The sequence below is a fragment of the Poeciliopsis prolifica genome, unplaced genomic scaffold (genome assembly GCF_027474105.1).
Source record: "Poeciliopsis prolifica strain line A6 unplaced genomic scaffold, Auburn_PproV2 SCAFFOLD011, whole genome shotgun sequence".
Classification (NCBI taxonomy): domain Eukaryota; kingdom Metazoa; phylum Chordata; class Actinopteri; order Cyprinodontiformes; family Poeciliidae; genus Poeciliopsis; species Poeciliopsis prolifica.
The window spans coordinates 5,591,578-5,606,665 of record NW_026562386.1 but is presented as its reverse complement, the minus strand read 5'-3'; the positions used below and the strand labels follow the sequence as shown (position 1 = coordinate 5,606,665).

At 38.8% G+C, this 15,088-nt stretch overlaps 3 protein-coding genes across 4 annotated transcripts; 1 reads left to right on the top strand and 2 right to left on the bottom strand.

The window, feature by feature from the left end:
- Positions 1-610: 610 nt before the first annotated feature.
- On the bottom strand, positions 611-3,460 carry psmc3 (proteasome 26S subunit, ATPase 3). Its single transcript, XM_055037090.1, has 2 exons — positions 2,466-3,460; positions 611-1,049 (listed from the first exon to the last, which is right to left on the bottom strand). Exons 1-2 carry the CDS (start codon positions 3,408-3,410, stop codon positions 711-713), a joined length of 1,284 nt encoding a protein of 427 aa, XP_054893065.1. The 5' UTR covers positions 3,411-3,460; the 3' UTR covers positions 611-710.
- Positions 3,452-8,687, top strand: tbp (TATA box binding protein). 2 transcript variants are annotated; one of them, XM_055037092.1, is made up of 9 exons: positions 3,452-3,557; positions 3,925-4,125; positions 4,816-4,969; positions 5,690-5,867; positions 6,045-6,132; positions 6,300-6,391; positions 6,512-6,679; positions 6,765-6,859; positions 7,543-8,687. In XM_055037092.1, the coding sequence occupies exons 2-9, from the start codon at positions 4,075-4,077 to the stop codon at positions 7,620-7,622; spliced, it is 906 nt and encodes a 301-aa protein (XP_054893067.1). In that variant the 5' UTR covers positions 3,452-3,557; positions 3,925-4,074; the 3' UTR covers positions 7,623-8,687. The 2 variants fall into 2 exon arrangements, with proteins under 2 accessions (XP_054893067.1, XP_054893068.1); XM_055037093.1 differs by having other exon boundaries at positions 3,474-3,561.
- Positions 8,673-14,699, bottom strand: pdcd2 (programmed cell death 2). Its single transcript, XM_055037091.1, is given in 9 exon segments — positions 8,673-9,728; positions 10,706-10,819; positions 10,900-11,000; positions 12,315-12,461; positions 12,546-12,734; positions 13,396-13,452; positions 13,596-13,704; positions 14,430-14,482; positions 14,485-14,699. Coding segments are annotated over 9 exon segments (1,065 nt in total). The 5' UTR covers positions 14,609-14,699; the 3' UTR covers positions 8,673-9,557.
- Between the last annotated feature and the right edge of the window lie 389 nt (positions 14,700-15,088).

The following is a 15,088-nucleotide window of genomic DNA, read 5'->3' as shown; positions in this document are numbered from 1 at the left end:
TCAAATGTCTGAATGTCACTGAAATTATTACCTTTTTTATGATGAGACTATTGAGAATACAGAGTATCTTCAGTCAGAAGCTTCTTCAGATTTGCTGTAATACAGACCGCTACAGGCGACCTTTCCTCATCTATTACTCTTTAAAGAATCTGAATTTATGAGCTGCAACATAATTTAATTTCCACTTGGGATCAATAAGTTATTTTTTAACTTGAATAGTGATGTATAACCCCTCTGATGGTGTCATGAATCTAACTATTAAATGTCCAAGCGCCTTGAAATAATCGTATTAAAAATATTTCAGGTTTATTTCACCTGAGAGATTTGTGAATTATATTTTAATTTCTGATATGCCGATTCTACATTTATGATGAAACAAAATATTTGTTTTCTGCTGCATCTGATAAGAGAATCAGTTTGTGCTCAGGTGAAGAAAACAGGCCACTCACTTCCCTCATGTAACAAACACTGGAGATTTGAAAAGAGCTCTGCTTATTTTATTATATAAAGTGTCACAAATGTACATTTATGACTCAACATGGTGTGTTATTAATGTTACATTAAGCATTATTTAACTGTAGAAACCAGAAGGAACAAACAAACCAGCCAGTTACTCTTTCCCTCTTTTTATTAACCCAAGAAAATCAGTTAAATGCTTAACAATTATTTCAACAATCAGAAAACAATAACTCTCACACAAACAGACGCGGTTAGGCGTAGTACTGCAGGTTGGCCTTCTTCTTGGCCTGCACCTCCAGGATCCCCTCCATGTAATCCTCGTGGTTGAGCTCGGTGGCGCCGCGGCGCAGCGCGATCATGCCGGCCTCCACGCACACGGCCTTGCACTGCGCGCCGTTGAAGTCGTCGGTGCAGCGGGCCAGCTCCTCGTAGTTCACGTCCGGACTCACGTTCATCTTGCGCGAGTGGATCTGCATGATGCGCGCTCGGGCCTCTTCGTTTGGCATCGGGAACTCGATCTTCCTGTCCAGACGACCCGAACGCAGCAGAGCCGGGTCCAAGATGTCGACTCTGTTGGTGGCAGCAATCACCTAAAAAAAACACATGGGGGTAAAATCTGGGTGCATTGTCTTTGTAATCATCAGATTAAAATACATAGTGACCAGTTTTAGGTTACTGGACAATAAAAAGTTTTAAGCTGACTTATTTGATCTGCAGAGGTTTTAAAATCAATTTAAATACCTTATTTACTCTTTTAATATCAGGTGAAGATGCCAGATGATTTTTATCAAATAAAGATCAAAACAATCAAAAATCTGACAAATGTATCACTTTAATTGAGAATTGAACTAATATTTTTAAATGACAATTCATGGGGAATAACTATTTAAAAGCAGGATGGTTTCTGTTTGTCAACAAAATCAAACTTCATGTGAATTAATCTTTTTCAAGTCAATTATCTGATTTACACCAAAAGTTAAAAGGGTAATTTGTTCAACATTTTATTGGCAATATTTATATTATTCCATAATTTTCTTTTCTAAAATGCCTCAACTGTGTCGGAGCCAATTAGTGAAGAATTTGACATTCGAAAAAGGCTTAAAAAGAGAAAAAAATGTTAAGTTTGTAATTTAATTTGAATATACAAACATGTTAAAAGCAGAGGGTACAGAAATGTGATTTTTTTTTCAATGTATATTCTGGTATTGTCAGCTTCTTAATTTAAATTTTATTGTACTTTCTTTTTTCTTTCTCGCAGCTTATTTATAAGCCTGTCATGATAACATATGCATCTGGTCATTAAGCTATCTTAGAAATTATTACAATAAACGATAATATTGTTGTTTTGAGACCATCTTCAAATAATATAGTGGTAAAGGCATAATGATGCAAGAACACGTTCTCAAAGATCAATAAACTTTAAATTCAAATCAACATTTAACACTGAAACTGGAAGTCATTTTACATATCCTAAATAAATAAATAAATCAAATGAATTATGTAAACAAAAACAAAAAGTGATAGTTGAGACCAGAAAGAAAACTTTTATCATCCAGTTTTTTGTGGCAAAAGAGACAAAAGAGAAAAATGATGAATCATACAAATGATCTAAAAATATGAATTATTGAGCTTATTTTAATTATTATTTATTATGACAGACCAACATATACACAGGACGTCATTTTTTTCTTAGGGCTGCACCTGCTGCACTTATCTGGCTGACTCTTGATCTTTAAAAAGCCTAACCTGCTGATTTTTGTCTGAAATGCCTTTAAATATAGCAAATAAACCAACAAGTTGACAGTGGAGTGACTGTCGTTGCCTGCCAGGTGAACAGGTCTGTCCGTCTCTCATAGTGGAACAAAAGAGGACAGAGGTTGATGTTCAGACTTTTGCTGATAAGATCTGATTTCAGGTATTGGCCGATCACCGATCTCCTAATAAAATCGGGCCGATTTATGGGCGTTGTCCTGTGGACTGTGTTGTGTGGGTTTCAGCTCTTTTACCTTGACCTGCATGTTGGGCTGGAACCCGTCCAGTTGGTTGAGCAGCTCCAGCATGGTCCTCTGGACCTCCCTGTCTCCAGCCTTCTCGCTGTCGAACCTCTTCGTCCCGATGGCGTCCAACTCGTCGATGAAGATGATGGAGGGGGCTTTCTCCTTGGCCAAGGCGAAGGCATCCCTCACCAGCTTGGCTCCGTCTCCAATAAACATCTGGACCAGCTGCGGACCTGCCAGCTTCAGGAAGGTGGCCTTGGTCTGAGCGGCGCAGGCTCTGGCCAGGAGGGTCTTCCCGGTACCAGGTGGGCCATACATCAGGACCCCTTTAGGCGGCTGGATGCCCAGGTTCTCAAACTTCTCCTTGTGGTTCATGGGCAGGACTATGGCCTCCACCAGCTCCTGGATCTGCTTATCCAGCCCTCCTATGTCGCTGTACTGCTCCGTGGGGCGCTCATCCACCTCCATGGCTTTCACCCGGGAGTCGTACTCGGTGGGCAGGGTCTCCAGGATCAGGTAGGAGTCTTTATTGACCCCAACCAGATCGCCGGGCTTCAGCTTCTCGGCGTCCACCAGCCCGATCACCGGCAGGAAGTAGGTCTGCCGAGTGGAGGTTTTAATGACGGCGCACTTTCCTTTTCTCTGGGAGTCCAGATCCACGTTGGCCCCGTCCTCCTCCTGGTCGTTGGGGTCCACGTCCAGCAGCTCGATCACGTTGGAGACCAGATACGGCAGCGTTTTGTTCACCTTTATCTTCTCCGTGTTTTCCTTGATCTTGTCCTTCATGGCCTGAAGTTCGTGGGTCACACGCAGCACTTCGCTCTTCATGATCTTTATCTCGCTGTCCAGAAGTCGGGTCCGCTGGACGATCTCCTCGGTGGACATTTTCAACACTTCTTCCCCGATTCCGTCCTCCACTTCATCCCAAACTGATTTGTCACTCAGCGACGCCATCTTTGTCGTGTCTGCGCTCAACTGTGACTCACCGGAAGAGAAAGCTTTTTCTTCCGGTTCGCGCCGACGAGCAGCCTGGGGGATGACACGGAGCTAAAGCTAACTTCATTTCGGCTACAGACTGCGGTCTAAGGCAAAGAGCGACCGGTGTGTAAGTCGACCTAACAATGTGGTCATTTTAAACTACATTAAATAACAGAACCTGCGTTTTCACTGTGACTTAAAGCGGTTAGTTATTGCGGCTTCGCGTTCGCTGATGTTAGCTCTGCGGTTAGCATTAGCTAGCCGGAGTGTTTCACAGGGTTAACGCTTTAAACTCTCCCTGCTGGGGAGCCGTTAGCATCGACACGCCATATTATTATCTTAATTATGGCGGCAAACGTTTAGAAAAGTGTTGCAAAAACATTCAAGACTGTAAATACGACCAATAAGAAACGTTCGCCTTGGCGCCACCGCTATATAAATGTTTCGTGTTGCTGGTGGAAAGAACAATCGTGTCTGTTTGCATTTTCAGGTGAGGGATAAGGAAGTGAAGAGCAAGGCGCTGGGATTGAGTGTCTCGGTGGTTTTTGTTGCATTGATATCCTGCTGCTTGGAGACATCTGCTGCGTGAAGAGCTTCAGATCAGCTTTACTGGCTGCTCCCGGGTGGCAGTGTGACAGAAATGGACCAGAACAACAGCATCCCGCCCTTCCAGGGGCTGGCATCCCCTCAGGTAGAGCTCACATTGGTCTCAGTAATTTAGTAAAATACTGATTACAGTCATATGTCATTTTGATGACTGTTGATTGTAGAAAAATGAAATAAATTCAGTTTCTCTGACTATTAGAATAAGACCAGTGAAGATTCTAACTTGCCCCTTTTTTTTAACATAGATTTTATTCATTTAGTTTTTTCTGTTATCTTTTGTTTAATTATTTTGTATATTTTATATATCTTCCAGTTCTAGTTTTAAATGTTAATTGAAATTTAAAGTTTAGCAATCTTTGGGAATGTGCTCCTATGTAATTTTGACACTATATTACCTGAAAATGGCCTCAAAACAACAATATTATTGTTTTTTGGAATAACTTGCCCAGCAAAATTTGATATCATGACAAGCCTGCGTGACATATGGATAAATTTTCCTTTTTCTTGACATTTCGGGTATTTATTTGGTTGCTTTTAAATAGATTTTTAGGTTTTAAATTCAGTTTGTAAACTCCTTGTTTGAGATGGTGCTAAAAACAAAATTTAACTTGAAACGTACAAAGTATCAGCATGTGTTTTTTGTCTAATTGCTTTTTGCATCTACAGTTTTATACTCAATTGCAGAAATGTATATTTGGATGACATCTTCCCCAGAATTGATTTGTGTAACATTCAGACACTAATGTCTGTGTGATGACGTGTGTTCCTCGTTCAGGGAGCCATGACCCCCGGCATGCCGATGTTCAGTCCTATGATGCCTTATGGTTCGGGCCTGACGCCGCAGCCTGTGCAGAATACAAACAGTCTGTCCATCCTGGAGGAGCAGCAGAGGCAGCAGCAGCAGCAACAGCAGCAGCAGCCCAGTGCAGGTAACTGTGATCACTCAGATCAAATTAATCAGTCCAGGGCTCTGAAGTCCTTGAATATGCTTTGAAATCATTGAGGGGAAAATGTTTGATTTCTGCAAAAAAGTCCCTGAAAGTGCTTAATATTTAAACTGCACAGTTTGGTAATAAGGTGCAATCTAACACCTAAGTAAAAGATTAAATTTATTTACAGTTAAAAGCAGGTGTTTTTTTATATATGTAATAAAAACTCTGATACATTTATAGCAAAATTATTTCTATTTATCAAATGCCAGAAAACGTAGAACATTTTTAAAGATTTTTTTTATAACTTTCTCAGTTTTTTGTGTTTAATTTGAGCAGTTTGGTTATAAACCTTAACATGATTCATTCAGATTATTCATTGTTTTGAATATTTGCTGATGGCTCAATAACTTATTGATCCGTGTGATTAAAATAGAGGTTGGCTTGAATCTTTTACAATATTATTTAAATTGTGAGACTTTTTGTTAAACTAGTATTTTGTTCATGTAAGGGAAACATTTAAGAACATAAATTGTTAGATTTTGTTCATCTTGTGATAATGCAAATTATCACACATTATTATTGAAACTTTCTCTTTTTTAGCCTTTATCTCCAGTTTGGTGCTGGAAAAGTTTGAAAACTTACCTTCCAAATGCCTGGAAACTTTATAAACCCTGCAGTTTGGTTTGTTATTAAAACCTTAAATCCCTGAAACTTCAGGCCTTCCAGGAACGTCGGGGCAGACTCCTCAGCTGTATCATTCCCAGACGGCGGCGGGTTCAACCACCACGGCGCTGCCAGGAGGCACCGGGCTCTACAGCACTTCGATCGGCCCCATGACCCCGCTGACCCCGGCTACTCCTGCCTCGGAGAGCTCAGGCATCGTGCCGACGCTGCAGTACGGTTCATACTCATCTGATTTACGTGATCAGATCTTGTCTTCCTGCAAAATGCTACTTTGCTTTCATTCATCTCTGTTGGTGTGAACCGTTGTCTCTCCCAGCTCAGTTCGTGTTTGTTTCTGTTTTCATTTTCTGAGTTCATTAATTCAGCTTTTTTTCCTGTTTGTGATTAGAAACATCGTATCTACTGTAAATTTGGGCTGTAAACTGGATCTGAAGACGATTGCCCTGAGAGCCAGGAATGCAGAGTACAACCCCAAAGTAAACAAACCCAAAGTTTACACATTCAATACGACTTTCTTCATTATCAGCATGTTGAACATCTTCACTGAATCTATTTAACCCTTTCCACAAGAATGACTAAATGATTTGAAACCCTTAAATGACACTGTTATTCTTGTAAACAAGCCAAATTGTTAATTTTCCAGCGTTTTGCTGCCGTCATCATGAGAATAAGGGAGCCCAGGACTACAGCGCTTATCTTCAGCTCTGGGAAGATGGTCTGCACCGGAGCTAAAAGGTCAGAATCCAACAAACGGCATTTATTTTCCAACACTTTAGTGTTTCATCTAAAACGGTCCGCTCACATTTCTCTTCTATTTAAATGTGTTTGTGTTGCTTTCTGTGTCCCTCTCTCCAGTGAGGAGGAGTCGCGGTTAGCAGCCAGGAAGTACGCTCGCGTTGTGCAGAAACTGGGTTTTCCTGCCAAGTTTCTGGACTTTAAGATTCAGAACATGGTGGGCAGCTGCGACGTAAAGTTTCCCATCCGGCTGGAGGGATTGGTGCTCACACACCAGCAGTTCAGCAGGTTGGCTGCAGTTCGTTTGATTCAGCAACCATTTTTAAAGTTTCCACCCGTTTTAAATGAACTAAAAGCATCTTCTGCTTTGCAGCTATGAGCCGGAGTTGTTTCCAGGGTTGATTTACAGGATGATCAAACCCCGAATTGTCCTGCTAATCTTTGTTTCTGGGAAGGTCGTTCTCACAGGTAAGGGCTCTGAAACATAGTTCATACTTGCATCATTGTCTCTGGTCCTGCTTTTTTAGCACTGTATATTTAAATTCAGACAAATGTTGATACTTCCCAGCCACAACAAACACTCAGGGTATAAAATACAATTCACCTAAAAAATGAAACATGGGAGAAAGTATCAATGCTTTATAAAATCCAACACCAAGAACAGACATGTTATCCTGAAAGGCAATAAAAGTAGAATAGAGGCAACAACAGGCTGAATAATTGTACGGTATGCTAACGTTACATGACAAACAACGAACTGAGAACGTGTCTGGTATGTTAACATATTAAGAGTTATTCAGATAACTATAGCATAAATAAAATGCTAGATTACCAAAGGACAGTGCTTAAAAATCATAATGAATAAGAAGACGGGCAGTAAAAAGATACTGGTGGAAAGTCTCTTTCAGGGTGAGTTGCGGAGAGCAGCGCTGCGCCCCACACCAACTAACCGCAACTTAACACCTAAAATAAAATTATTCATGTTGGCTGAAAGAAAAGGTTTGATTTTGCCAATGCGACTTCTTTTAAATTGGTTTAGTGGTCCTCAGCTTGAGTAAAGCTGATCTAGTCCTATTTTTGTTTTATGAGTCATGTGCCTCAAACATGGAGGAATTAATTACTAATTTGTGTTTTGTTTTATTGTTTTAAAGGAGCCAAGGTGAGAGCAGAAATCTACGAAGCGTTTGAAAACATTTACCCCATCCTGAAAGGTTTTCGTAAAACTACGTAGAACCTGGAGGGTTTTTTTCCCAACCTCCCCAACCTGGTTTCTTTTTATTTTTTAAGCTGCATCAAAGTGACTCATTGATGTTGAACTCTTTACATGGACTAAACGGGATGCTGAACACTAACCGCATCATCTGATTTCTTTTGTTTTGTTTTTCACCCTCCAAGGAATTTTTAAAAAACAATTTTAAGGTCCATCTTCAAACGTCTTGGTTAAATTCATTTCCATGTTTTCTGTAGTTTCAGGTTTCCAGTGCATCCTCACATCCCTGATTTGTATATAGAATTGTAAGAAAATGTAAGATATTGCTGATGAATGGAGAAGCACTCAGAAGGGGACAGTTCCTGGTTTTATTTTAAAATGTTTTAACTATTTTCACATGCTGCGATTTTAGCATTTCCTTTGCTCACGTCTGAAGTTTTGATACTTTGTGTTGAAATCAGTCTCCATCTTTGAATCCTGATTTATGTTTTTATTTTTGGTCCAACCAAATGCTGAAGTCGGTTTCTGTGTTTGCAGTTGCAGTTAAAGTGATTCAAACCAATTTGTTAGTTGGTTCTGCAGCTACTGGTCCTCTTCAGGTCAAACAGAGGGAGCCTTGTATTTACATAGAGATGTTTTAATGGTTAAACTGGAGCTAAACATATTTTTTTATATTCTAAATATAGAGAAGTGAGTGGCATCTCAAGGTAGATGCAGATAAGAACAACTTGGGACTCAAGATTTAAATGTGAAGGAAAAATTCTGCCTCGCATAAATATGGTGGCAAAATGTTACAGATTTAGTAGATAAATGTCTATTTTTGCCCATGTGAAAGTTTGAGGATTTCCAAAATGTTGAAGACATTTAAGTGAAGTTTTGGGTTGTTTTCCTGCTTCATGTCTGTTTTAAACACAGTTTAACTCTGCAGCCATCTAAACGTTTTCCTGTCAACAAGCTCAATGTTTGCTTCATAGTTTGATTCAGATTTGTGCATCGACTCGTTTTGCAGAATAGATCAGGAAATGTTTTCAAATTGTCTGAAGTTGTCAATGTTCTGCAACAATAAATCTGTACATACTGCCTCCAGTTAAAACTGTCTTCTTTTGCAGTAACACTATTTTTATTAAGTCACATTCTTATTAAATTTATTTAAGTGAATGAAACGATTGTTCGTTTAATTATGAGAAACATGTTAAAGTTTAACCACATCTGAGCCTGATTAGCATGAAGTAGGCTAAAAATATTTCAAAAAGCAAAACATGTTCTGATCTAAATAAATTCAAAATGGGAGAGAAAAGTTTTATTTTGGACATTCAAATAGTTAGAAAATTGTTACAAATCGGTCAGAGCCATCATCCAAAAATGAATGAGGCAGAAAATTCTGAAGAACATCTGACCCGAATGGATCAAAACATTTGGTCTTTTGAGTGGTCTAATTAAAGTCCAGGGTTAAATATATTTGAAATGTAATACCCTGAGCGAACAAATATGCCAAATAAGGTTAGGTGACATGGCTTAAAAAATATCTACAATTTTACAGCAAGACATATTTCTAATTTCAGTCTCTACTGCTTACTGTTTCCTTTAAAAATATAAAACATCTTCAAAAAACCCTCTTACTTCAATCATTCTTTGAGTTGAGCTGAATTTAATTTTCAAATAAATAGCTGTGAAGCACACTTGTCTAACAAAACGGCCGTTGTTCTGAAAAATTTAAACCCAAAGAGTACATTAAAAAAATATTACAAAAGTCAAACAGAAAATTAATTAGGATAAAATCGATTCATCAGCCAGCTCTGATAAATCGAAGTAAAGTTTTCAATAAAACTGTATAATTATTAAATACCAGCTTATTTTATTTTTAAACTGAAATAAAAAACAATCTCAAAGGACTTGAAAGTGTCGATTTGAGTGCTTTATCTTCTGTTTTCTGCGACCACAGCCAGCAGGTCGGCGCTACGTGTCTCTTTGCTGACTCAGTTCAAAGTCCTGCTTCCAGACGAACTCCGGGCGGTACTGGTCTCCCTGGTCACAGCTGGCGGAGCAGCTGTAGACCGTAACGGTTCCCCAGTCGACGCTGGCTCCGGTCGAGTCCACGCAGAGGCTGCTTAACAGCTGAGGCATCACCTGGGCAAACAAACACACCGGGAAACGAGCCGGCTGGCTTTGCTGCACGACTGGACTCTGTTGACGTTTTAAACGTCACCCAATCGGTGACGTTTGGAAACGCGTACGTTGGTGGTGCGTTTAAAGACTGCTCGGAAAATTACCTCACCGCAGCTTTAGCAGCTGTGCCGAGGACGAAACGAGAACCAAAGGTATTATATCTATAATTTCTATATGACTCTGAGTTTTATAAAAGCGTTATTTAGTTCCAATTAATTGTAGTTTTCCACCATTTATTACCTATTTTATTTATCAGTTATTTTCGTCCCCTATAGTCTACACTACTGTGGAAAGGATTAGCTCGATAATTTGTGATTAATTGATTATTGTAAACTAATTCGGCGATCTATTAATGTTTACTTGAGTGTAGAGACTCACAAAACTCAGAGCAGTAATTAGGCCAAAATTGTACATAATAGATAGCTTTTTTTAGATAAAAAAATAAAAATTTGTCTGTCAAACATGTTCTATTCAAAAATTGTCAAGTGGTGTAGTTTAGCTGTCAAAAAAATCACTATTTAATCTCTATTTGTTATCGAATTATTATTAATAATTAATTCAAAAACTAGTCAACAGATCAGCAATGTGACCAAAACAGAAAGAGGTGAGATTTTCATGTCAGCATTTTTTTTGCTGCAGATACATTCTTTGCAATAATCAAGCATTCACTAAAGAAATGCTGTTATTGCACAAATGTTTGTTTTCTTATTTAAAAGGGATTTGTTTGTTGAATTGCATCTTTGATTTATTTCTAAAACTGTATGAAAAAGGCAAAATGAAAAATCTGCGGAATGTGCTACTTTTTTTAAAAAATTCAATTAATCGTCAAAAATAGTTAATAGATCAACTGATAACTAAATGAATCGGTATCTGCTGTCCTAAACTACTTAGAAAATGCATGTAGGGATCTCAGGAGGGGTTTCATCACCAGGACCCACCTGAAACTCAAAGGTCCTGTTGGCGCCGCAGCTGCATGCTGGGATCTGCTCCACTGCAGGGACGTGACTGGATGAGACCCAGAGGGGTCGGCCTCCTCGACTGTAACGAATCACCTGCATGTGAGAGACCGTCAGCGTCAGGCGAACACAGAGAGAAACAGAGGAAAAGTGTCTGCTGGCTGATTGAGCTCAACCTGGTGCGGCTCGGAGGCGATCTTCTTCTTGAACCGCTGGAACACTTTGTCGTCTTCAGTCTCGTGCAACGCCATCTCCTCCAGATCTGCTTCTGCCAGAGCTAACAGGACGGCAGCAGAAAAATTATTCACATCTGTGGTGTCATATTTGAAATGATCTGCTTTTTGTTGCTTCAGCCAGACCTGCAACAAACTATTATTTTAGTTATCGACTGCAGATTTTAAATACAATATACAATACAACATTAGAAATGCATTGAAAAGATGCAAATAAACAATACAATTCTGTTATTGCCAAAAATGTTATAACCTTTAATGTACTCTTGCTCATTTGTTAATTAATTTTTTTGCATTACCAATCAATAATTGGATAACAAAAGGTGATTAATAGGACATAATCAGGTGAAGCAAAACAGTGGAGGAGATCTTATTTTCAGATTAAGATTTTTTTTTTACGTTTGAATGCAACATTTATATATTTTTGGCTGAATTAGTGCTTTACTTGCATCGTTCTTTTGAATAAGAAAATACTTCTTTTTTTTATGAAGTGCAATAACATTTAGTGAATGTCCACTCTTTTGTAGCAAAGGATGAATTTACAGATTAAATACTTATAAGACCAGCATGTGAAAAGCTCTTCATGCCTGACTTGACATGAATAAAGTCTGATGATTTTTTTTAAAATCACCAATTAATGATTGGAGAGCAAAAGGTGTTTAATAAGAGATTTTTGTGGGGCTGGTCTGATTATTTCGGTAATATTTTCACAAATAATTTCAATTAGGTGACGTTAAAACTGTCCTGTGAGAAGTTCTGGGTTGAACATACAGCTGTGGAAAATATTCCACTTCAAATGATCAGTTTCTCCGATGTTACTCTTTATCTGTTTGTTTGAGTAAAATGAACATTGTTCTTTTATTCTATGAACTGCTGACAACATGTCTCCAAAATTCCAACCAAATATTTAGTTTTTATTTGCAGAAAATGAGAAATGGATAAAATAACAAAACAGATGCAGAACATTCAAATCTCAGATAATGAAAAAAAAAAGTTCATGTTCATTTAGAAACAACAACACTAATGTTTTAACTCAGGAAGAGATCAGAAATCTATATTTGGTGGAATAACCAGGAGGTTTTCAATGGGTTTTATACAGTGGACTCTTATTTTTTTTACAAAGTAAAACAGTATTTATAGAAAAATAAGATTTTTTTTTATTTAAAATGCATAATGGATTTTTTTTTTCTACAGCTTTGTCTTAATTACTGCTCTAAATATGATGTTCTTCAGCAAACAGCCTTTTTTTTGCATACTCCAGTTAGTGATTCAGAAATTACTAAATTAGTTGATTATTTCAATAATTGATTAATCACTATTAACCCGGTTAATTGTTTCAAACATGGCTGAAAACTTACTGTCAGACAAGGAAGGACCTTCAGTACTTTTCTGTTCTTCTTCCCCTCCACTCTGTGCGTCGCCTCCTTCCTCCTCTCCCTCTTCAGGCTCAGTGACGAGCTCAGACTCGGGGAACAGGAAGGGAGAGACAGAAGCCGACGGCAGCGCTACAATCAGAGAGACACAGCAGCAGAGAGCGGGTCAACCCTCCGGGCCGTGGGTCGGTTCTGGCCTGCTGGGTGGACCTGTACCTGCGCTCAGGCACTCCTTCTTGTGGGAATGTTTCCAGTGGACAGTCTGGTGGTGTTTACCGCAGTAGGTCACGGTGTGGCAGCGGGAGCAGGCCTTGTTTCCAGGGCAACCACACACCCAGCACAGCTTGACTCCTGAGACGGATAAAACGTTGTTGTCCTCTTCAGAGACGGTCTGTGGTTCATCATCTGGACACAACGGAGACAAATATTCCAGATTATGAAAATTAATTTGGGTGGGATTATTTTGTTATCTAAAGTATTGAAAAAATTTAAGTACTTTTGACCCTCATTCAAAGGCGATCTTTTACGATTCCTTGAACCGTAAAATTTGCTGTAATACAAAACTTCAGTAACTGAAGAATTCGAATTAATGGGCTACAGCAACATGCAATTTCCCTTTGGGATTAATAAAGTATTCCTTGAATTTAATTTGAATAAGCGATGTAAGAATCCCTTTCATGAGACTTTTAGAAAACAAAGTGTCTTTAGTCAGAAGCTCCTTCAAACTGTTATTTTTTTGCAAAAATACAACATTTAAGCAAATTTGGGTCGGGTCGAACAAAAACGAGTCGCTAGCAACAATGAACCAGCGGTCTGTATTATGAGTGTATTATAAGCCTGACTTCCTGCCAGGGTGTGTATGTGTCCAGATGAGGATGAGGATGTCCAGAAACTGGCCACGGTGAGTGGGGACTGGTGGGCATAGTTGCTGAGTCATAGAACCACTCAGCATCTAAAGGGATATAAAACGGCTAATTTTCACTCTACAACACGCAAAAAGGTCCTAATTTTTCAATGTAGTTTCCTAACTAGACCATAAAAACTCACAAGAATGTTTCAAACAAACCTGGAGGAGGGTCGTAGGAGTAGAAGTCATTCTTCCTGGGGAGCTGACTTCTGAAAACTGATGTGAAGGAGAAACCATTAAAAAAAAAAAAAAGCTTAGAATGGCACTGAATAAACCAACAGTGAATGAAGACACATTCAGACTTGTTGAAAGCGGATAAAGTGAGAAGTGGTCAAATAGAAACGTTGTAATAACAGCACCTTTCAGGCAGCGGCTGTCGTTGTGGGAGTAACACTCAGGAGTTCTGCAGCAGAACAGGAAAAGCGTCCTGTGGAAACTTCTGTCCTGACTCGAAATGGGTGCGTAAACCTGCAGAAACGACCACAAGGTACAATTCAACACTGAGGAGAAAATTACATGTTTGTCCCAGAAAAGCATGAAGTCCTCTAAAGTTGTCAGGACACGTTTTGCAATTTCTTTAAAAACTGTGGAAAATTTTTGACTGGACTTTAAGCAACGTGGATTATGACTCTCCATTAGTTATTCAGATTTTGGGAACTTAATTCCAAATGAAATGTAAAGTGGTTTCAAATGAAAAAACTGTATTCAAGTGAGCCAAAACTGTTTTCATTTGATTAAAGTCTATGTAGCAAGCTTCTTAAATTGTTTCTGGTTTTCTATTAGATGTGACAGTCTCAGCCCTTGTTTTGTCTGTACACTGTGAATCTTCCCGAAACTTAATAAGCTCTCAATTTCCTTCCACTTAACTACAACATGTTGTGATCGGCTTCTTTAGCAAAGACATGCTGTGTATCAAATCTATAAAATAAGAGTTTATGGTCTCCATTTTCTCTCTGTTTAGATTAATCACAATGTTTCTTTATCTCTAAATTAAATTCTTTGTTATTGTTATCATCGATTCACCAATTAGTGCATACAAAACAAACCTTACAGACAAACAAACATAGGTACTAATCTACAAAATAAACAACCAATTAATTAATTGAACAACAACACAAATGAAAACAACTTCTTTCTCTACAAATGACACTAATGAACGAGTCTTGGAAGGTTTTCCTCCTCCAGGTTCAGACCTGCAGCAGGAAGACCATGGGCAACCCGCATTTCTCACACTCCAGGTCGGACTGGCGGGCAGGCCCCTCTGGCTGAGCCACGCCGGCTTCCCTCCGACCTTGCTGGGGAACTGCGGAGACTGGAGCCGCCACGGTTCTGCTTCTTCAAGGAAACCCAGAACCACCTCGGGAGAGGACATGTTTTTCACTTCTAAAAACTAACTTGATCAAAACAACCCGCTGACACAGAGAAGGCAGATACTCCTCTTCAGAAATCCCCACAACACACTGACGCTGATGCAACTGCTAAAGTTCTCCGTGAGGAAACATTAGCAGCGGTTTAGTTCCGCGGTGAGCTGTTGAATTAGCGTCGTCCACTAGACGGCGCCATTGCTTCTTTTTATTTAGTGAAGATTTAACAATTAAAATTAATCCGTACATCAAAAACAATACTCATTTTACCACAGAAGTATTTATTACCCAAATTTGCTTAAATGTTGTATTAAAAAAAATTAAAATAAAAAAAAAACAACTGCTGGAAGTATTCATGACATAAACAAACTATGACTGAATTGTAAACAACATTTCATCAGAATTAACTTAAGTTTAATCTTAATGATGCTGAGAAAATGGGGTTAAAATCCACTCAATTGAACAAAAAAGTTATATCTTTCTTTAAG

Excerpts from the sequence above, each read along its gene's own strand:
- psmc3 (XM_055037090.1), bottom strand. The coding sequence starts at position 3,410 with ATGGCGTCGCTGAGTGACAAATCAGTTTGGGATGAAGTGGAGGACGGA. Across the intron at positions 1,050-2,465 it reads AGCCCAACATGCAGGTCAAG|GTGATTGCTGCCACCAACAG; the intron begins GTAAAAGAGCTG and ends TGTTTTTTTTAG.
- tbp (XM_055037092.1), top strand. The coding sequence starts at position 4,075 with ATGGACCAGAACAACAGCATCCCGCCCTTCCAGGGGCTGGCATCCCCT. Across the intron at positions 4,970-5,689 it reads GCAGCAGCAGCCCAGTGCAG|GCCTTCCAGGAACGTCGGGG; the intron begins GTAACTGTGATC and ends CTGAAACTTCAG. Across the intron at positions 6,392-6,511 it reads GTCTGCACCGGAGCTAAAAG|TGAGGAGGAGTCGCGGTTAG; the intron begins GTCAGAATCCAA and ends CCCTCTCTCCAG.